The 25,048-nt window shown below is 39.3% G+C and overlaps 1 protein-coding gene across 1 annotated transcript in view; it reads left to right on the forward strand.

Moving 5' to 3' along the window:
* Positions 1–25,048, forward strand: part of LHFPL1 (LHFPL tetraspan subfamily member 1) — a 43,467-nt gene that overhangs the window by 3,883 nt on the left and 14,536 nt on the right. Inside the window, 2 exon segments of the mRNA XM_033201366.1 lie at positions 2,784–2,899; positions 6,668–6,766. Of these exon segments, the coding sequence (XP_033057257.1) occupies positions 2,784–2,899; positions 6,668–6,766 (215 nt within the window).

Raw genomic sequence — 25,048 nt, forward strand, 5'->3', positions numbered from 1 at the left:
CAATGAAGGAAACACCTGGCCAGGAGATTATTTCAACACTGGGGATGCTGAGATTTCCAAACAGCCTACTCCCAGGCCCTGAGAACATGGCCATTATTCACATTCCCCTGTGTATACATATGCAAGATGCTTATGAGATTCTCTATCTTCAGTGAGAGCTAAACAAAGAACAAATAGGTGAGTAGTAAATATAAGGAACTTCTTGGCAGGAAAACAATATAAGATCTTGGATCAGGTTACTCATGGGAGGCCAAAAATCTTTCTTGACCAAGGAGTGTATCAGAATCACCTGGGGTGCTTAAAAAATGTGAGCTTTCCAACTCTCTGGTCTTGTTTCCCATTCTGATATACACAACAACAGGTGTAAGGCTGCACATTTAGTGAAATCTCCCCAGTGACTTTGATGTGTATGTGTGTTCCCTTTCCCCAGCCCAAGGGAAGATCACTACCCTGGACATTATTTTTTGTTGTTAAGAGAACAGCATTCAACACACCAGTGCTTTTCCCCGTGTAAGGTCCTAACATTACATGCTTCAAACTGAATAAAAGTTGCCGTTGGAGGCATATCACTGAGAACTTTATTTCAGGAAGAGTTCCATGCTTCTAAAAATCATTATCATCTCTGGAAACCATTTTTCTTCCGGAAAGTCTTTCAAAGTTTCACCAGATATCATTTTATTTATCCTTACCACGCTGAGAAAGGATTATGAAAGTGATTTTCTGTTTGGGAAGTGGTATTCAGGGAAGTTAACCCACTAGCAAAGACTTATGTAGCAAATTGGAGCAGAGCTGAGAATATGGTCCAGGACTCCTGACTCTCAATCCTGTGCTTCATACACTGATGCTCTTGATTTTTTTTCTTTTCTCTGTTGGAAAAGAAATGCTATCACAGTGTTTTCCAGAGTGGTCCATGAGCCACTTGGATTAAGAATTACCTGGGGTGCTTGTTATTACAGATTCCTTAGTCCTACAGACTGCACCAGGGCCTGCTAAAGTGCATAATATACAACCTCTCATGCTCATATGTTTTTGAAAATATATTATAAAATATTTCGGATGTACTCACTACTCTGTGTAAGAAATGGAATATTAGCAATATAGCTGAAGCCTCCTTTATACCCTGATCACATTCCCTTGTCCCCACTGAAAAGGTAACAACTGTCTGGGAGTTGTTACTTACCATTCACTATCATGATTCCAGGACACACTAAAATTTGAGAAACTCTGCTCAGCCTTGTTTAGGGTGTTGCTTCTTTCTGGAATTCCCTTTTCTTCTATCCCTCCCTGTAAGTATCTACTATCTCTCAAAGGCCAGGTCCAAGGTACCCTTCTGTGAAGCCTTCCCTGATCTACTTTTGACATCTTTAGCAGGTATGAACTATCCTGTAACTCCAAGAGGAATATGGGGTAGAATGAATGGGGGAGGTAAGTGAAGGAACTCCCTAGGAAGGGAAAGCTGAGATATAGTTGAAAGTCAGGTTTGTAAATTTTCCTCTGGTTTGTGTTTGAGTCAAAATTGTTATAATAACAAATTAACCCATACTAGGCTTCTGCTCAGGGCAGTAATTCCAAGCTACCCAATAATTATGTTTGGAAAGCACGATTGGCAGCTATGCAAAGATAAGAGAATTGAGAACGAGAGCAGGAAGTTTAACAAATGCTCACCCAACAGTTACACTTGTGAATAGTGGAGGGGTGTGCAACGGGGGTTGGTAATACCCAACGAGGAGGTTATCCTTGCCAGAAGACAAAGATTAGGCATATACCTATTTGAGAATGTGTAGTTGGGAGAGGATTATATAGCAGCTGGGATATGGGTAACTAGTAATGCTGGGAAAAGGGGAAAGTTGAGAGCAGCTGTGGTGTGGCTGGAGGGAGGGTTCCAAGTTCTGTATCAGATTTTGCACTTGAGGGTATGTATTGGTGTCCCAGTTTCCACAAGGGCTGAAGCTGAATAAATAACTCCAGCCCTCTTCTTGGTCAGCTCAGTAAATTCAAACCATGGCAACTATGTCAGGGAGAACATTTTTTTGATAGGGGATTCTTAGGGAGGGGAGCAGTTGAGGAAGGGAAATAAAGTGGCAGCCTATTGGACACCTGCCCACATGTAGTAGGGGAGTAAAGACAGTAACACACTCTAAAGGCTTTCTTTTCCTTCCTAGAAGCACGTGAGATTAGAAAAGTTCCCAGCTAAGCATATGCAGTTGAAACAGACTTCTTCAAGGGGCATATGTGGTTGGAGCGGAAGTCAAACTGGGAGTTAGCAAAGACACAGAAGAGAAGTGAGAGCCAGGGCTGCAGCTCATATGTGGCAGGGCTGGGATTTAAACAAGTTTTCTCTGCACCAGAGCTTCTGCTCTTAACATTTTTAGTGGTGTTTTTCTTAAGTGTTGGTACCAGGACAAGATACCTCCACATTACAGGGTGCTTTTAAAATGCATATTCCTGGCTGCAGTTACTGAATTAAATACCTGGGGCTGAAGTTCAAAAATCCACATTTTAAATGAACCTCCATTCTTTCAGAAGGTGGCAGGTACTGACACTTGTGAATGACTTCCCTGTTGCTACCTGAAGCACATCTTCACAACTCCAAATTAATGAGAACTGCTGGAGACAAATATAATTGAGAATGAATTACTCAGTGAATCCATTTTTATTTTTAATGTGTTCCCAGGGGCATCTTTCTCCAGCTATGATAAAATGTAATGGAATCAGCTGTCAGTTACAAGTCAAATATCTTCATGAAGTATGTTTACAACCTAATGTGCTCACCTTTCTAAAAGGCAGGATGGAGGGCTGAGGAAGATGGCAGGGGTGGGAGGGCAAGTTGGGCAGAGCATGGAGCTACATGCACTAGAGCTGAACAAATGCTTTGCAGAGATTCCTGTTCTTTCAGCAGGTACCTCTGCAAAATTGCAAGATAACTCCAACCAAGCAGCTTTTGAATGAAGCCCTGTTCAGGTTTGGACTTTTTAGCTGTTTGTTATGAGGTTAAAGGGTTGAAGAGGTGAGGAAGAAATTACCATGGAGAACACAGGTAGAAACTGGGAGAGGAGCCACAGGGAGAGTCAGCTGCATAAGAATAATAAATTTTTCTTGAGCACTTTCTATGTATGAGGCACTTTATGTATATTAATCTCATTAATTCTTGGAACAGCTCCATAAAATACAGTCAGCCCTCCATATCTGCAGGTTCTGCATCCACAGATTCAACCAACCATGACTCAAAAATATTTTTAAAAATCCAATAAGAATACAACTATTTACATACCATTTACGTTGCATTAGGTATTATAAGTAATCTAGAGATGATTTAAAATATACAAGAAGATGTGCTAGGTTATATGCACACTACATCATTTTATATAAGGGATTTGAGCATTCGCAGGTTTTGGTATCTGCAGGGATCCTGGAACCAATCCCCTGTGAATACCAAGGGACAAGTGTATTATTATTACTCCATTTTACAGATGAGGTGAATGAAGCACAGAGAAATTAAGTAACTTGCCTAAACTCACACAGCTTCCAAGTGGCAGGGCTGGAATTTGAATCCAGGTCTAGTTCTGCAGTCTGACTACAGAACCCATTGTTTTAAGCCACCATGTTGTGCTGTCACTCTCCATCTAATGCCTAGAAAATTCCTAGTGCCTGCTAGAAATATTGTTGCCAAGAGGTAATCATCCCTGGACACATGTCTCTAGAAGGACAGAGCCTTTAAGGGTTGATGATCTCTTTGATCAGTGAAAAAAGGCATTGCTAGTTACTGCTATGTGACCTTGGGTAAATCATTTTCCCTTTCTGCGTTTCAGCATTCACATCTGTAACAAGGAGGGATTAGGGTAGGTTATGTCCAAAAGCCTTTTCCTTTCTAAGGCTTTTTCTTTTCTTTTTTTTTTTTTTTAATGGTGTCAGGTGTCTGGGATGATTTCCCAGCCATGACATTGGAGTCCCTTCAGAAGGGACTTTCCAATGTGGGCAAAGGAAACTGTCTGTTATATAGCCTGTGCATACTCTGAAACAGATGCATTTATTGAGTACTTATTATCTACCATGTACCAAGACACAGAATTGAAGGTAAGTATGTCTCCCTCCTTCAAGGAATACACACTCTAGTGAGGGAGGCAGATGATAAACTTTTGTAAAGAGTATATATTACAGACTATTTTAGTCACAGGAGTAAGCACTGGGTGCTACGGGAACAGAAAGAAGGAGCATGTAATTTAGCCTGGGGGTTGGGGATGGCGAAGGAAGACTTCCTGGAGAAGGAAATCCTTGACCTGAGCTCCTCAGTATAGTAAGATCTGAGGGGCAGGGGTCTGAAGAAGATGGAAGGTTCCCTCTACTGTGCCAAGAAAGGCACTTGGCCAGCTCTAGTTTCCGCTTGAGAAGGCAGAGTTCGTGCCAGTCCCAGGGATCTGAATGTGAAGGTTAGAAAATAGAGCTGGTGTTCTTTTATAAACTTGTGTTCTTTTCTCCCTAGTCTGTGTGGGAAAACTCAGTCTTTATTAAATTTTCCCTCAAAGGGTATATACTGGCAGCAGGAAAAGGCTTAGGTTTCATTTCTACTTTTGTCCTTAACCCAGTGTGCATACTCTGGACGACCTCTTCATATCCTAGGATTTCAGTTTATCTGTGGAAAAAACAGGGGGTGTTGTTGTATTACCACTGGATGAATTCCAGGGCCTAGAAAGGTCTTTGAGTGACCAGTTTCACTTCCTGTGATACCACGAGACAGATAAGAATGTGTTCTAATTTTAAGCATTCCACTGAAGAGAATTTCTAACCTTAATTGGTCATTGTTTTAGTTTCTAAAACCATTCTCACTGTCAGTAAATTCTCCATATTATTTAAATCCTTCTTGCTGTTTCTTAAGGTCCTTCTCTTCTTCTGCGGCCTCAATGAGTACTGAGAAAAGCTAGTTGCCATGGCACAGCCAAGCTTGGAGGCTACTTTGAGATCTTCCTAAAGGATTCATCTGAAGGCAATATGAGTTCCTTAGAGTATATATGGCTTCTTCCTCAGTGAGAAAAGAGAAGTGAAGATGAAGCTGGCAGTCCCTGGAGCAGCCTGCTTTTCATTGTCCAGTTGAGCCCCAGAGCTCTGGAACCTATAAATATGCTATTCATTCACCATTAATCAAGCAACTGCTTTGTGACAGTTGTGTGATATGTTACTTTCTGCATCCACATTCATGGCAGGTGTCCCTCCCATGATCATTAGTGTGGCACCCAAGTATGGTGTGATTGTAATTAGACTCTTGGTTGCAAGTAGCAGAAACTCACTTGAGTTTCCTCAGTGAAAAAGGAATTTATTAAAACATAAGGAAAGTAGAAATGGAAAGCCATCAGGAAGGCCTGGCTTCTCTTTTTTCTAGCGGTTCCATTGACAGTATGGAGTTTTTCTCATGGTATGTCTGCTTCATGTCACTATTCTCCTCTATTCTCTCCCTCTACCAATCAGTTTGCTCAGCTTATCCAGAATTGATACCCACTCATAACTTTGAATTGAACTTGGCTTTAGCTTGACACAGACTTGATTCTACCTTCTGGTGCTGTGGCGGTGTTTTCAACTTCTGCATTATCTGTTAACTAGCTCAGCATCTTTATGATTTTTTTCTCTCCATTTTTAAACAGACTAGTCAAGTGCAGTAGTGAGAAGGGGAAAGAGTAGAACAATAAGTTCAATGTATAACTGACTGTGAATAATCAATTGAGACAACTCGCTGCCTTCAGACCAGTCATCTTTATGTTTCTCAATTAAAAATTCCAGAAACAAAAGTCTAACCCAGGTCACCTCTTCATGACAGGCTACAATGTTACCCATCACTGACCAGCCAATGAATTATTTTAGTTGTCAGATGCCAATGCTTGATAAAATACTCTGTGACTAGAGGCAGGGTAAAAGCCATAGGATATAAAATGTGAAAACGTATGCAGCAAGAAAAAGTTGTGAGCAACACAGTTGCCCTTAGAAGGCAGTGTTGGCAAGCAGATCCAGATTTGTATCTGTGGTTGGAAGAATAAGATTATCACTAAGGTACAACAGAATTTCCCTGTAATGACTAAATGACCTAAATAAAAGGGCTTTAATCCTTTTATTTAGGGTAAGGGTTCATGGTGGAAGGCATATGGAAACCAAAGAAGGAAGGACTGCTTGGTATAAAGCTGGAATGATTTATCAGGGGAGGAGTGTGGTTCCCTGCTCATCAGTCCAGCAGTTGACTCCAAGTTACAGAAATCATTACATGTTTTCAGCTAGTAGGGACTTACCTGATGTTTAGAAACAGCTGGATTTTGGAAAAGAGTAGCAACCTTTACATTGTTATTCTCTGTGTATCAGACCAAAGCAAAAGAAGTTGGAAAAGCCAACCTGGCCTTGTAAGTCATTGACAAAAGTATTTTGACTGTAAAAAGTATATTGGGTTGTCTCAGTTTTCAACATTTTTTAAATTTATGAGTTGTCCCCTCTGTTACCTATTACACCCCACTACCTGTGGCATGGCCAAAAAAAATCCTGTTTAGTTGGAACTCTCATAGAAATTTAGGGTAAAGGGGGAAGTGTAAGCTCAACTGAGGAGGAAGAATTTGCACTGAGCTAATCTAAAGGGCATGTTGGGGTGACAGAAGACGTTATATTTTTTCTACCTGTGTGTATGCTTTCTTTCTAGGGCTGCTGATAAGCTCAGGCTGTGCCTTATACCCTTTAGGATGGAATAGCCCGGAGATAATGCAAACATGTGGGAATGTCTCCAATCAATTTCAGTTAGGTAAGGTGGCCTGGGCAGATGGCAGTGATGGTTCATGGGAAATCTGTTTTCCAAAGCTCTTTACCACTTGGAGGGGACTCTGTTAGTGGTACTTGCCTGAATCTCTCTCAATGTGTTAGCTTATAGGAAGTGGTGGCTTAACTCAGAAGAGTTAGCTGTAAATTCCCCTTCTTTAACTATCTCTCCATACCATTTATGCACTTTTACCCAGAGACCTATGACCTGTTAGGGCAACCTTATCTTCAGAAGGATTTAAAATGCTTGGAGATTAACAATCTGCCATCTTCTGAATAAATCTTAGTTCCTACTAGTGTTTCCTTCTAGGCACCATTTTCCAAAAGTAAATCAACAGTATCGCTTGTCAGTCTCCACGGAAGATGTAACACAACGTTATTTAGTTTACCTGACGCATGAGGAACCTATATAAATATTCAAAATTGTTTCTAACAGCAAGAGTTGTTAAATATTAGAGTAGGTGACAGAAGTAGCCCTGAACCATTCTCTGGTTGCTAATTTTCATTGAGAATGTCTTAGGTTCACTATTGTGAGTTGGTAATAGATTAGATTCTAATTGGAAGATTTCAGAAATACTCCCCCACCTATCATGATGAAAGAGAGTAGGAGAGGGAGTGTCTAGGTTTCCTTGGGTATTCTCAATTGTACAGAACGATTTGGGAATAACAAGGCCATCCAACCACGTATAGCTTGTGCTCCAATACTTCCCTTTCTCTCTGTTGCCTCAGATTGTTTTTTGAGTCTTGCTTGACTCATTTTTGAGAAAGTTTTTCACTATGCAAACATAACACGAGGGAAAGTGTAACTAGTATGGACACTCTAATGTCCAGTGTTCTTCACTCAGGGCAAGGCTGACTGGTAAATATAATATTTCTGACATAAAGGAATGAATAAATACTTGGGGCAGGTGCTGAAGAAAGGGAAGCAAGCTACTAGTCCTGCTAGCTGAGGTAAAAGCTAAAGATTGAGCACATTTTTCCTAGTTGGTTGTGGAGACTGATTCTACTTTTTGAAAATGACAGTTTTGTTGATATATAATTCACATACTATAAAATGTACCCATTTAATGGGTATAATTAGTGGGTTTTAGTATAGTCACAATGTTGTCTAACCATCACCACTATCCAATTCCAGAACTTTTTTTTTTTTTTTTTTTGAGATGGAGCCTCCCTCTGTCACCCAGGCTGGAGTGCAGTGGCCCGATCTCAGGTCACTACAACATCTGCCTCTCAGGTTCCAGCGATTCTCCTGACTCAGCCTCCCGAGTGACTGGGACTACAGGCTCACGCCAGTGTGCCCAACTAATTTTTGTATTTTTAGTAGAGACAGGGTGTGCAGCGGGGGTTTCCGCCATGGTTCAAACTGCTGACCTCAGGTGATCCTCCCACCTTTGCTCCCCAAATTACTGGGATTACAGGAATGAGCCACCGCACCCTGCCCCAGAACATTTTTATCAGCCCAAAAAGAAACCTCTTATCCATTAGCAGTCAGTGTCTATTTCCCTTTGCTCCCAGCTGCTGTAACCACTGTCAATATGGATTTACCTATTTTGGATATTTTATGTAAATGGAATCACATAATATGTGTTTTTTTGTGTCTGGCTTTTTCACTGAGCGAGAAGTTTTCAAGATGTATACATGTTGTAGCATGTGTCAGTACTTTATTTCTTTTCATGTCTGAATAATATTCCATGGTATAAATGTAACACATTTTATTTCTCCATTTATCATTTGATGAATATTTGACTTGTTTCTACTTTTTGGCTATTATTATATAATGTTTCTATAAATATTTGTGTACGCATTTTTGTGTGGACATATTTTCATTTCTTTTGGGTATATATCTCAAAATTGCTGAGTCACATATTAACTCTATGTTTAAGCCTTTTGAGGAACTGCCAGGCTTTCCAAAATGACTGCATCATTTTACATTCCCACCAACAATGTACAATGGTTTCAATTTTCTCAACATCTTCCTCAATACTTATTTTCCACTTTTTTGTATAGCTGTCCTAGTGGGAGTAAAGTGCTCTCTTATTGTGGTTTTGATTTGCATTTTCCTGATGGCTGAAGATTTCAAACATCTTTTCATGTACTTATTGGCTGTTTTTACATCTCCTTTGGAGAACTGTGCATTCAAAACATTTACTTGTTTTTTTTTTTTTTTTCTTTCTTTCTTTCTTCCTTTCTTTCTTTTTTTTTGAGATGGAGTAACACTTGTCACCCAGGCTGGAGTGTAGTGGTGCGATCTCTGCTCACTGCCACCTCCGCCTCCCAGGAGGAACTTTATTAGGTTGAAGAAGTTCCCTTCTATTCCTAGTTTGCTGATTGTGTTCATAATGAAAGGGTTTGGAATTAATCAGATGCCTTTTCTTCATTTACTGAGATAATCATGCAAATTTTGTCTTTTATCCTTTCAATATGGTGCATTTCATTGATTGATTTTCATATGTTAAACCAACCTTGCATTTCTTGGATAAATCACAGTTGGTCATGATGTATAATTTATTCTATACCTTGCTGGATTTAGTTTTCTACCATTTTATTAAGGGTTTTTGCATATATATTTATTAGGGATATTGACCTTATATTTCTTTTCTTGTGATGTGTTTATTGACTTTTGGTATTAAGGTAATATTGGCTTTACAGAATGAATTGCTATGATTCTACTTTGATTAAGGTAAAGTGCCGAAGTAAAAAGTTGGACATGTGATTTGCATGGAGATTACCAACTTTGTTTTCTGCCCTAATCACCACCTAAGGACCTAGTTCATAAATGGGTAGTTCTAGGCTGAGTGCAGTGGCTCATGCTTGTAATCCCAGCACTTTTGGAAGCTGAGGTGGGTAGATCACTTGAGCCCAGGAGTTCAAGAGCAGCCTGAGAAACATGGTGAAACCCTCTCTTTACAAAAAGTAAAAATAATTAGCTGGGCATGGTAATGTTCACCTGTAGTCCCAGCTACTTGGGAAGGGAGATACACAGAGCCAAAAAAGAAAAGACACGGTCCCTACCAAAGGAATAAGCTTTTTACCCTGACATGGTTCAGAGAGATGAAGAAGGTAGGGAGGAGAATAGAGGCAGGCATTATCAATCCATCAGAGTAAGTAAAAAGGATTTACCACTCTAATACTCTGATAGCTTTTCTGCAGCCTCCTATATGAAGAAATCACATTCATGTCTTCAACCTATCTTTTCTTAGGTTTTCATTCAAGTTATCCTAAACCGTCCACACTATTTTTTCAGTCCTAATTTGAATGATCAAGATACACTTTATATTAAGACACTGATCTTGATGTCTGCATTGGATTAAGATAGCCACAAATTTCTTGACAGTCTTCCCATAGAGAAGCTGGGTCTATCTCCAATTCCTATTCCCCAAATCTTAAGTGACTTATAGCTGCTTTAAGTTAATCTAATTAAATCTAATTAGAGCATTAGACTTCATAGTCTAGTCAGATTCATTATAGAAGATAAATAGAGTATGACAGAAGTGACGTCAAGCTTATTCTAGGCCTATGGTCTAAAGAACTTGCAGTTTCCATCTTGGTTTCTTGGAGCTCTGAGTCATCATGTAGAAAGTTTGACTATCCTGGAGAGACCACATGGGATTTCCAAGAGTTACTTAAAGACAGAAAAGTTCAGCTAGTACAGCCATTCCTGCCAAGGCACTAGACATGTGAGTGAAGTTGTTCTGAACCCTCCATACCGGTTAACTGAATATCACTGAATGACATCAGTTAATACCATTTAAAGTAAAAGAATTGCCCACCTGAGCTCTGAACAAATTGTGATCCACAGAACCATGAGATATAATAAAATGGTTGTTTTTAAGCTGCTATGCTCTGAGGTAGTCTGTCATACAGCAATAGATAACCAGAAAAATGCCAAACTATAAGTATATTTCAGAATGTGATTTTAAATAAAAATAATTCATGTATGTGACAAAATAAAACAATACATATATAAAGGTTTAAAACTTAAAATCAGTCTTTTTTCTGACCTCAATCCCATTCCCCAAAGTGACCATTACGTTCCTTTTATATTCTCCAGAATTTTTAATAAATACAACATATTTTTTTCAACTGGGATCATATTATCTAGCTCTCTAGCTAGCTAGCTAGCTACACTGTTCTGCACCTTGGATTTTTCACTTATTCATGTCTCTTGAAAACCTATCAATGTTTATAGATCTTCCTTCTATATTTTAGGTATGCCATATGTTTCCATTGTAGGGATAACAGGCTCTGTGAGGGCATAGATTTTTGTCTGTATTGTTTATTGCTATCTCCCCAGTGCCTGCTTTAAGAGTACCAAATAGTACTGAATATTTGTTGAATGATTGAATCATGATTATTAAGCACTTCTTTGTGCACATTTAGGTTGCTTCCAGTTTTTGGCTTTTCCAAAACATATGTCAGGGAACAACTTTATGTATATGTCTTAGCATACTAGTGTATCTGTAGGACAGATTCTTAGGAGTGGAATGATTGGGTTAATGGTTATTTTAAATTTTCAGAAGTCACTGGTGAATTAAATGCTCTCCAAAGAGACTGCACTAAGTTATTCTCCAACCCACAGTGTGAGTTTGCCTGATGTCCCATAGCCTCCTCGATTTTGTGGATTGTCAACATTTCAGTTTCTTCCACTCTGGTATCTTCTTTTAATCTGCATTTCAATAATTATGAAAAGGATTAAATAACATTTCATTTTTATTGCTCATTTCAAATAATATATTCAACTCCAGCAACTTTAAAATGTAACAGTGTCTATTTACAATTACAATTCTTTAAAAATCCTTAACTTTTATCCATTTACATTTAAGTCTGCTTTGATTTCAGACCCTGATTAGAATGTTCCTGAGATTTGCCTTGGTGTATTTTAGCTTGGAGTCAAAGCCCTTTCTAGCAGCTCATCTCCAACTCCCAGGCAGGCTTGCCATCGAAGGACCTCATGCTGCTTCTCTTGGAGAGAACGGTTTTTAGCATATGCCGTCTTCCTTCAGCAAGGAAAAGAAATAGAAAGGGAGGGGGCAGAGAATGGGAGACCCACTTTATCCTTTCCATTCACTTGTTCATAACTCTTTTTCTTTTTTCTGTGCATAGGATTGAGGAGAAAAAAAATGATGTTAACAATAATTAATATGTTTTTGAGCATTTACTATATCCAATACATTATTTTACTTAAACATTGATGACAGGCAGAGAGGGAATAACTGAAGGAGCAAAATTCTTGGCAAGGTGGTTATTAAGTTACCCCAGGGCACAGAGCTTGTAATTGGCAGAACCAGGATTTAAAACCAGGTTTGGGAGTCTCCATTGCCCTAGCTCTCAACCATTACTTAGGTGCTGTGATCATTATGTAACAATAATTGCTATCATTCATTGAATGCTTACATAGGCATCATATTAATTACATTTTATAATTATTATGCAATACTTCAAATATTTTAAGAGATATGAAGTAATACCATGAACATCCATGTACGTATCACTGATTAAGTAGCTACTTAAAGTTATGTAGCTTGCCTAAGTTCACTCACTCAGCTGGTAGAGTGGCAGAGCTGGAATTTGAATTCCAGCTTAGAAAATAAAACCTTACCAATATGTTTGAATCTCTGTGTATCCTGCCCCAATTACATCTCTGTGCCTCTTCAACAGAAGTAACTACAATCTTGAATTTGGAAGTCTTAAAAATGTTGTATGTACCGTTATAGTGGTTGTGCTGTGAACATTAAATTCATTACCATCTTGGTTTCTTAAAACAATTCTGTGAGGTTGATTTCATCTACTGATATTATCCTGAGAGGAAGAATAAGACTCTCATATCCCTGCCCTGAGAGCACAAAGCCCTTGGTGCCAGTTTTGATGAGGCAGCTCCCTCCTTTATGCTACTTGGCATATTTAGCTATGTGTGGCATACAGAATCATAGAATGTCCAAGCAAAATAGATCTTAGCTATCATTTGGGTTGGTTTGTTCTTTATTATCCTTTGTCTTCAATGTCACCACCTCAAAGTCCCCCACCATCATACTTTTCTATCACAGTATCATTTTGGTGTCTTTTGTAGCACTAATCACAATCTATAATTATTAGATTTGCCTATTTGATTACCTGTGTTCCTTATTCGAATGTAAGCTTCATGTTGGCAGAGACCTTGTGTGTCCTTTTTCACATTCAATGGAGGCTTATTGAGCAAATAAATCTCATCCCACCTCCTCAATATAAAGACAAGAATCCTGAGACCTGCAAAAGGACTTGCCAAGATCACACACCTTAGGTTTTCTGACTTGCAGGCAGGCACTGTGCTATGAGGGAAGGAACTTCGATGGTTATAAAAATGGTAGATGTCCTCATGGTGTCTGATTAGTGTTGATAAAGGATATGAAGGAAGAGACAGGGTTTGGTGAGAGAATTCTAGAGGGGCATCTGACTTCAATTAGAGGAGGATTAGGGAAGTCCTCTTCAAGAAGGTAAGATTTAAGAAGAAACCTGAAGGGTGGGTAGGCTTAACCAAATGAACTACATGAAGAAGAGAGTTCCACACAAAGAGGTAGAATGCTATAAAGGCTCTAACGTGGGAAAGCACATGTTGTATTTGGGTGCAACTCTAAGGCCAGTTTTGCTGAATCAGAAGAGTGAGAGTAATGGGAAGAGTAATAGATGATCTCAGAGACATAGGCATTAGTCAGAATTTAAAGGACTTTGTATTTTATCCTAACTGCAATGAGAGACCATTGCAGGGCTTGAAGAAGAAAAGAGATAGGATACGATTTCTATTCTAGGAAGTTTCCTCTGGCAGTGTTATAGAGAATGGCTATGGGGATGGTGACGAGAGTGGAAGCAGGAGACCAGTCAGGAGGCTGAGCCATAGTCTAGGCAAAGACATGAGCATAGCAAAGGTGACTGTGGAGCTGGGGAAAGTAGGCTGTTTCAAAATATATTTTAAAGGTGTAATCAATTGTACAGGTGGTAGATTTGATATGGGTATGGGAGAGATGTCTGGAAATGGGGAAGACTAGAGGAGAAGCAACTGTGACTGGGATTGGGAAAAGAGAAGAAAACTCAGTTTTAGATAGGTTTTGGAGATACTTGTGTGAGAAATCCAAGTGGAGATGTCAAGCAAGCAGTCTGGAGCTCAGTGAGGTATCTGACCTTGAGTTTAGAAATTGGGAGTTCTTAGTACGTAAATGATGTTTAAAGTACTGGGAAAGAGGATTAATACTAACAGTGGTTATCACCTAGTGAATGTGACCTATGTGCCAGACAATGTTCCAAGTGTTTTATATGTATCATCTCATTTAATCTTCACAGCAACCAAGTGAAATAGGTGCTGTCATTATCTTCATCTTATCATGAGGATGAGAAGTTTACAGAAAGGTAAAGGGACTTACCCGGGATGAATTTAGCTAGGGAGAAAGAGTTGAGTGAGAAGAGGAGAGAGCCCAGTCTTAGTAATGGGAAATTCTTCATATGTAAAGATTGGGCAATCATAGCGAACTCCTATATGGCACTCACTATATATCAAGAGCTCATTACATCTTTGCCACAATCTATAAGGAAGATATTATTAGCCTCATTTACCGAATGGGAAATTGAAGTTAAGAGAGGTTAAGTAACTTGCCTAAGGTCATTCAGCTGTGGAGTGGCAGACAGAAGTCCGATCTAAGCAACACCATCTAACAGAAGTTTCTGCAATGATGGAAATGCTCTCTGTGTTGCTGTCTAACGTGTTGCTAGTCACATGTTGTTGAACAATTATAATATGGCTAATGGGACTGAGGGACTGAATTATTACTTTTAATTTTATTAAATAAATGTCTAATTTTATTAATTAATCTAATGTAATTTTATTAAGTGTAATAGACACAATGTGACTAGTGGCTACCATATTGCACAGCATGACTTGAGAGAGTCTGTGCTTTTAGTTGCTTCTCTGTACAGAAACTTACTAAGGAGACTCAGAGGAGTAGCCAGAGAAACATAAAAAAGAAAATCAAAAATGTGGGGGTCACAGCAGCCAAGAGAAAAAGAGTATGTCAAAAAAGAAGGTGTAATCAACTATGTTTAATACTGCTGCATTAAACTCGATGAGGACAGAGAAGTGACCATTGGAGTCAGTCAGACAAAGGTGATCTAGAAGAGAAGTTTTGGAGTTACGGATACTGGCAGTATTGTGAGACGAGGGAAATGAAGCCAATGTGTGTAGATAGTTCTTTCAAGCAATTTGCTAAGAAGGAGAGCAGAGAAAGTAAGCAGTAGCTGGAGGAGAATGCGGGATGAAGAAAGGCCTTTTCTTTTTTTTTTTTTTTTTTTTTTTTTGAGATGGAGTCTGGCTGTGCCGCCCAGGCTGCAGCGCAGTGGCCGGATCTCAGCTCACTGCAAGCTCCGCCTCCCGGGTTCACGCCATTCTCCTGCCTCAGCTCCCGAGTAGCTGGGACTACAGGCGCCCGCCACCTCGCCCAGCTAGTTTTTTTTTTGTATTTTTAGTAGAGACGGGGTTTCACCGTGTTAGCCAGGATGGTCTCGATCTCCTGACCTCGTGATCCACCCGTCTCGGCCTCCCAAAGTGCTGGGATTACAGGCTTGAGCCACCGCGCCCAGCCTATTAAGAAAGGCCTTTTCTAAGATGACCAAATGCTTGGATGCTGATGGGAATGATCCTGTAGTGGAGAGAGAATGATGCAAAAAAGCAAAGTCTCTGAGAAACTGAGGGTGCAATGAGTAGGAATACTTTTTTATTGTATTATAAAGAAATCTAAGTAAGAGCCCTGAACAGAGATTTCAAGTGATTTCTTGATATACTTATTTCAACTTCGACGAGATTTTCAAAATCCTCTTAAATCCACCACACTACTAGAGAATTCTTTCATATTCAATGGCATATAGACAGGGGACACCCAAATAGGTCCCACTGAAAACTTAGAGAAGCTATATACTTCTTTTTTTTCTTCACAAAAAACTAGATGTTTATTTGTTCCACACATGAAAAAAGGATGTGAGAAGTCATGTTCAGCAACATAAAAGGTCTCCCTGATTACTCTGCACAATGAGAATAAAAGGATTCATGAATACACATATTATGACAAAATTTCAGAACATAAAAGATAAACAGAATACCTTAAAAACTCGTAGAGAAGAAAAAAGTTATAAAAGACAAAATACATATAAAAATCAAAATCCTTCCGGCAGAATATATTTTATCAAAGTCAATGGATGCTAGATGAAAGAGGTACAATGCTTTTAAAATTTTATACCCAGAAAAACTGTCATTCAAGTAAAATAAAATAATGAAGATTTTCAACATGGAAGGCCATATAACATTTATTTCTCATGCATTTTTCATAAGGGAATATTGGAAGATACATTACAGTCAAAAGAGAGAATAAATCCCAAAAGAGGAAGGCAAGTAATCCAAGAAACCATAACTACAAGTCTGCAAATCTTTGAAGAATGCATGAATGACTCCTCTGTAACATATTAGAAGGCAATTGTTCCCAATTGGAGGAGGCTTATGGCCTTCAGTGAAAAGGTTGATAAGAAAAAGGGAGACTTGAAGAAGGAGAAATTCTGACTGAAAGGTTAGGATAATTTGTGAATAGGAAAATGTCAGATGACAGATAAAAAGAATATTAGAAATGCCCTGATAAACAAACATGCAATAAACATATATAAGAAAGTCATGGTCCAAATATAAAGCAAATGAAAAAGAAGTATACTTTAAAACAATTGGGAGCCAAAGTAAGAATATATTTTAATTTTAAATATGGGTTCATTTATATTAAATTAGCTCAAGAAAATAACACTGTACATGTAACAAGTGAGAAGTATCTTAGTAGAGAACTTGGTCCCTTATTGAACAATATTTACTACTTCCTATTATTGAAAGCACTATTTATTGGTAATAGAGTCAATCTATTGTCAAGGTATGGGAGATTACGTTGTGATTGTAAGATAAAAATAATATGTTTCAACTTATACTTTCTATACCTAACACAGAGTCCATAATAAATGTCCTCATTAATATTTGAAGAATAAATAAATACATCAATTTCTTTTTTAAAGTTACAATTTTTATTTTACACATGAAAAAGGTAGAAGATAAAAGAATTTAAGAAGTCCTATTTTGTCTAGCATAGAAAAAAAGAGAACACAGTTTTGTGAGTTTTTTTAATATAATATATACTTTAAGTTCTAGTCTATTAAGGTAGAAGTCAACTATTCCTATGTTAAAGTTTTAGTTTAATCAAAATGAAATGATCAGGAAACAGATTTTTTTTAGCTGATTCTTATACTGTTATTTTCCTTTACTCTTTAGTTCTGAGGAAGAGGACATAAAAATCTTGAATTTTACTCCTGTTGCTCAGTGACAATGTTCAGAGAAATGTGGCATTTTAACCATCATTTTGGTAAACTTGGTTATTTTTGTATGGCCATCTGTCCCTAAACTACATTATTAAGGATATTCTTTTCTAAAAATTATACTTTAAGTTTTGGAATACATGTGCAGAACATGCAGCTTTGTTACATAGGTATACACCTGCCATGGTGGTTTGCTGCACCAATCAACCATTCATCTACATTAGGTACTTCTCCTAATGCTATCCCTCCCCTAGCCCCCCACCCCCCAACAGGCCCCAGTGTGTGATGTTCCCCTCACTGTGTCCATGGGTTCTCATTGTTCAACTAGCACTTATGAGTGAGATCATGCGGTATTTGGTTTTCTGTTCCTCTGTTAGTTGGCTGAAAATGATGGTTTCCAGTTTCATCCATGTCCCTGCAAAGAACATGAACTCATCCTTTTTTATGGATGCATAATGTTCCATGGTGTATACGTGCCACATTTTCTTTATCCAGTCTATCATTGGTGGACATTTGCATTGGTTCCTAGTCTTTGCTATTGTGAATAGTGCTACAATAAACATATGTGTGCATGTGTCTTTATAGTAGAATGATTTATAATCCTTTGGGTATATACCCAGTAGTGGGATGGCTGGGTCATATGGTACATCTAGTTCTAGATCCTTGAGGAATCGCCATACTGTTTTCCATAATGGTTGAACTAGTTTACAATCCCACCAACAGTGTAAAAGTGTTCCTATTTCTCCACATCCTCTCCAGCATCTGTTTTTTTCCTGACTTTTTAATAATCACCGTTCTAACTGGTGTGAGATGATATCTCATTGTGGTTTTGATTTGCATTTCTCTAATGACCAGTGATGAAGAGCTTTTTTTCATATGTTAGTTGACCCCATAAATGTCCTCTTTTGAGAAGTGTCTGTTCATATCCTTTGCCCACTTTTGATGGGGTTGTTTTTTTCTTGTAAATTTGTTTGAGTTCCTTGTAGATTCTGGATATTAGCCCTTTGTCAGATGGATAGATTGCAAAAATTTTCTCCCATTCTGTAGGTTGCCTGTTCACTCTGATGATAGTTTCTCTTGCTGTGCAGAGCTCTTTAGTTTAATTAGATCCCATTTGTCAATTTTGGCTTTTGTTGCCATTGCTTTTGTTGTTTTAGTCATGAAGTCTTTGCTCATGCCTATGTCCTGAATGCTATTGCCTGGGTTTTCTTCCAGGGTTTTTATGGTTTTAGGTCTCTAATGAGACATAGCTGCTTTTAAGTAAGCTTATAAAACTGTCGTGTTATAAATAGCACTTAATTCTAGGGTCATGTCTGTATTGTCCACCAGTGGATCACATTCACAACATGTTTTCATGAACATAATATAATAAGACCCTAAAAAACTCAAGCATAACTGATGGTAATATGCCTTTTTATAATGAGGAAAACCTGAGATGGAGAGCTAAAGTGATTTGTATAAGGTCACACAGCAAACTAAAGGCAGAATAATGAATGGAACCTATCTTCTAACTCATTGCCTGTGTGCTACAATGACTTTTTTCCTCTCCATTGGTGAGGGTATGTCTTGAGTCATTTGAGAATTTGTTTTCTTTAGGATAGACTTCAGCTCTATTGTTTTCAGAAACAAATGTCTGAAACATCATGGAAAGTACCTAGTGTTGCATCCTGTATCCCCACCTCAACCCCTATCCCCACCCCCAGCCCCTTTCAATCTTTTAGTATAATCAGATTAAACATAAATAAGGAAGTGGCTGGACCTGATGGGATTTTGAAAGAGATCCCAATTGGAATGGATATATATGGGAAATTATTAATGCCTCTAGATTTGATTTGCACTAATAAAGGAACCTAAATGGTCCTGCTAAACTCAATCAAATAAGAAATATCTACAAAATTGTTGTGTTCCACATGTTCTAAGAGTATATACGGTTTATCTGGGGCCTCTCTCTGGTCTTCTGGGGTATGTGTTTGGGGGATAGGGAGGATAAATGATTGGATGGGGTTTGGGAAAGATACAGCCTTGAAAACAAAAGTGTACAATTGCATAAAGAATATACCAGCCCCAGCCCCACAAACCAGGAAAGTTTGACCTCCTTCCTTCCACCGCCTCTTTTGTTTCCAGGTTCTTCTCTTGTGTCTTCTAGTCCATCTTCCAGGTCCCTTGCTGTCCCGAGACTCCCTTGGTGCTCACTCTACCCTCGCTGGAAAATTATGTACCTGACCCTGTCCCACCAGTCTTCAGTTGAACGGTTTAGGAAATTGACTCCTTTTCTTCTTTTCTTCACTTAAAGAAGAAACTAACAGCTAAATATTTAAAACAGAAAATGAACAAACATTAACCAGAACTTGCACTGAAACTTAAACTGAGAGGGACCTTGAGATCAGTCAGTGGGGCAAATAAGGGCAGGTGACTTTCTCAAGACCCCACAACTAGTGACCTAGGACTAGTTTCCTTACTCCTACGTATACGATAGATGCTGCTTAATGGCAACCCAGTATCTGTTTCTTGAATGAATCACCCATTCAACAAGAGGGAGAAAATAGGTGAAGGCTCCTTGCAACAGCCCTGTCAAGTGCAATGCCTTTCATATACCTTAATTTTATTAAATAAATGAAAAATTTAAGTTGAGAAAAATGCTTTGCTGGTTGTTAATTGAATTCCAGCCATCAAATGAAGATTTTATGGACTTGATGCCACATAGATGAATTCTTGAGAAGTCCAATTCTAAATTGATGCTATTCTTCACCAAGCCTCTAATTGAAAGGGAGGGTTGGGCATAGATTGCCTAGTTGTAAGACTGGGCTTTTGCATAGCTACATTCTTAGCTCTGTGATCTTGGGCAAATTATTCAGCATTTGTGAGTTTGTTACTACCTCGTGGATTGTTACGAGGATTAGATGAGATAATGCATGCAATACACTCAGTACAGTATTTGGTATATAGTAACCAGTCAATAGTTGATCTCTGATATCATCATCATCATCATCATCATCATCATCATCATCATCCCCCGATACCAGTTGTTAAAATAAAAATGTTCCCAGTACTTTAGTTTCCAGAAAAAGGACCTATTACAGCAAGGAGCCAGTATATGCAGCATGAAGGATAAATGCACAGGTTAATAGTAGAATGACCTGGGTTTAATGAGAAGAATAAGTGAAGTATAGACACATACAAAGCACAATAGGCTGCATTATATGTAACTTGCTATTAGTAGCAGCCCAGTTCTCAAGAGCCTTTTTGGAGGGGATGCCTCAGACTTGGCTTCTGGGAGGGAAGGAGGGACTCCCTCCAACACACACTTGGCAAAGGTCTGCAGTAGCGGCTACCCAAAAGCCATGTGTGTGCTCCCTGTGTTTCCTCTCCTGGAGGTTCATTTCCTTTGCTCTCCCATCATTTCCGCTCATTCTTGCCAGTTCAAAGCCTTTTATGGTGACTTGGGGTTTGACCTTTGTGGGTTCAGTTTCCAGGCATTTCCTGTTACCTTTTCTTTCTGTCAGTTTCCTTCTTTATGGACAGTTTGTTTTCTTGTGCTCACCAGAGCACAAAGAAGCAGGCGAATACATTTCTGTGCCCATAGAGGGGCATCAAAGTGTGGTAGAACCAACCATGGCCAGGGTATCAGGGCACCTGGGTTTTGATCGTCTTAAGCTTGCTTGGGCACGTCACTTTGGCACTCTGAGCCTTAGTTTCCTTGTTTCCACATAGAGAGCATTGGACTAGATCAATAAGTACTCAGAGGCCCCAGATACATGCCTAGCTCCCTGTGTTGTGATATGCCTACTTTTATGGTGAGGTCTTTGATCTAATTTCATGTCTACCTATTTTGTTTTTAAATAACAGAAGAGCAGATATCAGGTCCTCTTAATGTGTACACACACATACACACACACACACACACACACACAGAAGAAATATATGTTAATTTGCTTGACTATAGTAATCATTTCACTATAGGTATATAAAAACATCATATTGTATATGTTAAAAATGTACAATAAAAACTAAAGCAATCTACTTAACGCATCCCTTCTAGAGGAGAGGAGCTTTTAGTAATACCCACCCCATCAAGATTAGGTTATAGAGGAAAAGAAAAGAAAGTAATACCCACCCATGGAAGCGGGGGCCAGAGATTGGCCAAAGGGATTGTCCAAAGCAACTCATCTATAGAAGGCCATCCGCCCCTCACAATTTTCCTGCGGCATCAGCTAGAATGCCCTGGCAGGCAGTCCTTGAGAATTCATGGCTTAGGTGTTGCTTAAGATTTTTTAGTTGCCCATCTAGCCCACACATAGAGGGATATCCAGCCAGAGAAGAAGCTGTGTTGGGCTGGAGCAGGCAGCGGGGAATCAGTCAGTTAAAAGGCAACTTAAGCAGCTGCTCTGTGAGGTAGGTGGTATCGCTTCTGTTTTACTCATGGGGAGCTGAAACTCAAAAAGGTTTGATGACTTGCCCCAGAGGTTAAGTTTGTGACAGGACGTGATTTCAACTGCACATCCGTAGTGCTTGGCATGCTAAGTGTTGCACTGAATGGAATGAACAAATTATAGGGTGGCTCTGTTTCTATCTGACTGTATGACCATAGATAAGTAATTTCACTTCTTTAAACCTGTTTCCCCATGACTAAAATGAGGATGATATTACCTACGGATATGGTTTGACTGTGTGTCCCCATCAAAATCTCACCTTGAATTGTAATAATTCCACGTGTCTAGGGCAGGACCAGGTGGAGATAACTGAATCATGGGGGAAGTTTTCCCCATGCTGTTTTCATGATAATAAGTGAGTCTCACAAGATCTGATGGTTTTATAAGCATCTGGCATTTCCTCTGCTTGCACTCATTCTCTCTCCTGCTGCTCTGTGAAGAGGTACCTTCTGGCATGATGATAAGTTTCCTGAGGCCTCCCCAGCCATGTGGAACTGTGAATCAATTAAACCTCTTTTAAACCTCTTTCTTTTCTTTTCTTTTCTTTCCTTTTTTTTTTTTTTGAGATGGAGTCTCACTCTGCAGCCCAGGCTGGAGTGCAGTGGCACGATCTCGGCTCACTGCAGCCTCTGCCTCCCAGGCTCAAGCGATTCTTCTGCCTCAGCCTCCTGAGTAGCTGGGATTACAGGCATGCGCCACCACGCCTGGCTAATTTTTGTATTTTTAGTACAGACAGGGTTTCACCATGTTGGTCAGGCTAGTCTCGAACTCCTGACCTTGTGATCCACCCACCTAGGTCTCCCAAAGTGCTGGATCAGGCGTGAGCCACTGAGCCCAGCTTTTTTTTTTTTTTTTGTAAATTACCCAGTCTCAGGTATTTCTTCATAGCAGCATGAGAATGGACTAATACACCTACCTTCAAAAATTGTTTTGGCCATAACGTGACAAAATGCACATAAATGTGCTTTATGAAATAATGCTTTATGAAATGAACCTCCAGGAGAGGAAACACAGGGAGCACACACATGGCTTTTGGGTAGCCTCTACTGCAGGCATAACAGATTAGAAAGCTAATTTACCATTAGATTTTCTCACTGATCATCTTCTATTAAAAATAGTGAGGTGCTTAAAGTAATGAGACTCTATACATCCCATGGGCCACTAAGCTACTTTCATTTTGAACAGAAAAATAATGACGGTGCTTATAAACATTTCTATCTTTTCTGACATAGTCTGCATGAGAATGGGGTGCTCACCCCTGGAGTAGTTGGTGACTAAAGCGACTTCCAGCTTGATGACTCCAGAGGAAAACAAGGCTGTTACAATAGCCTGAAGGACAGGTCTTCTGCTTCACTTGGCCTTATTTTTACATTGCCTTGCAGAGGGCCTAGTAGGCTCAATGACTGGAAAAATGAATGCAGAATTGTGAGCCAGTTGTCTATGCATCATATGACCACATGATGGCAGTAAAGTCAGGTGAATTCATTCTCTGCGGCTTTCTCAGTCCTGCCTCTGATCCTTAGCTCAAAGAATGTGAATCACACTTAATTCCTTGCTTCTGTTTCTTCCAGTTAATGTCTGGGCAACATGGTGAAGCCCCGTCTCAACAAAAAAAATATTTTTAAAAAAATATTTTCACCATGTTGCCCAGGCTGGTCTCGAATTCCTGGACTCATGTAAGCTGCCCACCTCGGCCTCCTAAAGTGCTGGGATTACAGGCGTGAGCCACTTGGCTTGACATTAACTGATAGTATTACTATTGTTATTAGTATAGGTTGGACAATATAGAAGGTTTTTTAATAAAGTGAAATGGGTTTCAAAGGCAGGAACCAGGAGGAAAACTAGGGACAACTGTAATCCTAGGACCAATTCCCTGGCGAGGCTAGAGTTACAGGGATGAAAATATATGTTATATCTGGGTTCTATGTCATATGACTTTTTCAAATCTTTGTCACCAAGCCACACCCTGGTGAACTGTGAGAAATTACGAGAAGGAGACAAATGTATCTTTCAAGTAAAAGCCGCTAGCACTGCATCAAGCACAAGTGTAGGTTTCCAATAAATGTTGATTCCTCTTGCTTTTCCTCTAAGAGTTAGACTGATGTGGGCTAATGATATGGTCATATCCAGTGGTTCTCCATGGAGCTGTGTATCAGAATCATATGGGCTTTCTCCCCAGACATACTAATTTTGTAGAACTGGAGTGGGGCCTAGGAATCTGTATTTTACTACTCTCTCAGACACTTTTGGGAACTTGTTGGACCAGTTGGGAGCATGTTTAGCTGAGATGAAGAGGATCTGAGAAGTATTAATTATTCTAGGCCTGGTGCTAAGCGTTTTGCATGTGTCATCTTTTTGACCTTCATAGCTGCTCTGTGAGATAGGTGGTATCACTTCCACTTTACTCTTGGAGAAGCTGAAACACAGAAAGGATAAATGGCTTGCCTCAGAGGTTCATTTTGTGTAAGGACATGATTTCCAGCCCAGTTCCCTGTAACTCTCATCCCAGACTCTTCTCCCTGTATCACACTGACTTCCTGAGCACACACAGACCTGGACTCAGTCTCTATATTCTCTAAGTGGGGACCTTGGTCAGACACTTTATCTGACTGTTCGATTCTTTCCTCTATAATAATTCCTGCCTCTGGCTGGGACTTGAAGAATGAATAAAACAAATGAAAAATAAATAAATGAGATAATGGATTACAGAATACCTTAAAAATGATACAGTGCTAAACTCATATTGGGTGGTATTTGTGACATTTGTCATTACCCAGGAACTTTGGACCTGGAAAAGTCTCTATTATCCTTTGGCTGATAAAGCATGAATGGAAATAGCTAATGTTCAAAGCTGACATTGCTGGTATGGGGCTAATTTAATGGCTAGAATGAGGGAACATGCACTTCTGAGTCCTGATGTAAGTCAGCTCACTGGGTCTGGCTTTCTAGCATTCTTGAATATTTGAGGATTAGGTCAAAACTTAATAACAGTCACTCAATAAGCATATTCTGGACATTCACTGTATTCAAGATGCTGAATAAGGCATTGTAAAAACTACAAAGAATTTAAGGATATAGTCTTCAACAAGCCCGTAGTTTATTTGAGGAGACATGATCCATACACACACACACACAGATGGAATCTAACAAAAGCAGCCATAATGATGTCAATCACAAATGTGTAGTGTCGTCAGAAGGAGTAAATTACTGTTGTTTTGCTAAGGCACACAATAAGAACTCTAGAATCTATCTTCCTTCTCTTTGTGTAAGTTCTCATCTAGATTACTGAAAATAGCCCCTGACTCTCTCTCTCCCTGTTCCACAAAGGTACTGCACATTAACCCCTTTATCTATCTCCCATTTGGTGGACAAACTGACATTTCTAAAATGCAAATCTGATGTCATTGTCCTTCTTTAGTAGCGGTTCCCCATTGCCTTCAGGATGAAGTCTGGATTCTTTAGCAAGGCCTACAGGGACT

The sequence above is a fragment of the Trachypithecus francoisi genome, unplaced genomic scaffold, assembly GCF_009764315.1.
Source record: "Trachypithecus francoisi isolate TF-2019V2 unplaced genomic scaffold, Tfra_2.0 Lachesis_group6, whole genome shotgun sequence".
Classification (NCBI taxonomy): domain Eukaryota; kingdom Metazoa; phylum Chordata; class Mammalia; order Primates; family Cercopithecidae; genus Trachypithecus; species Trachypithecus francoisi.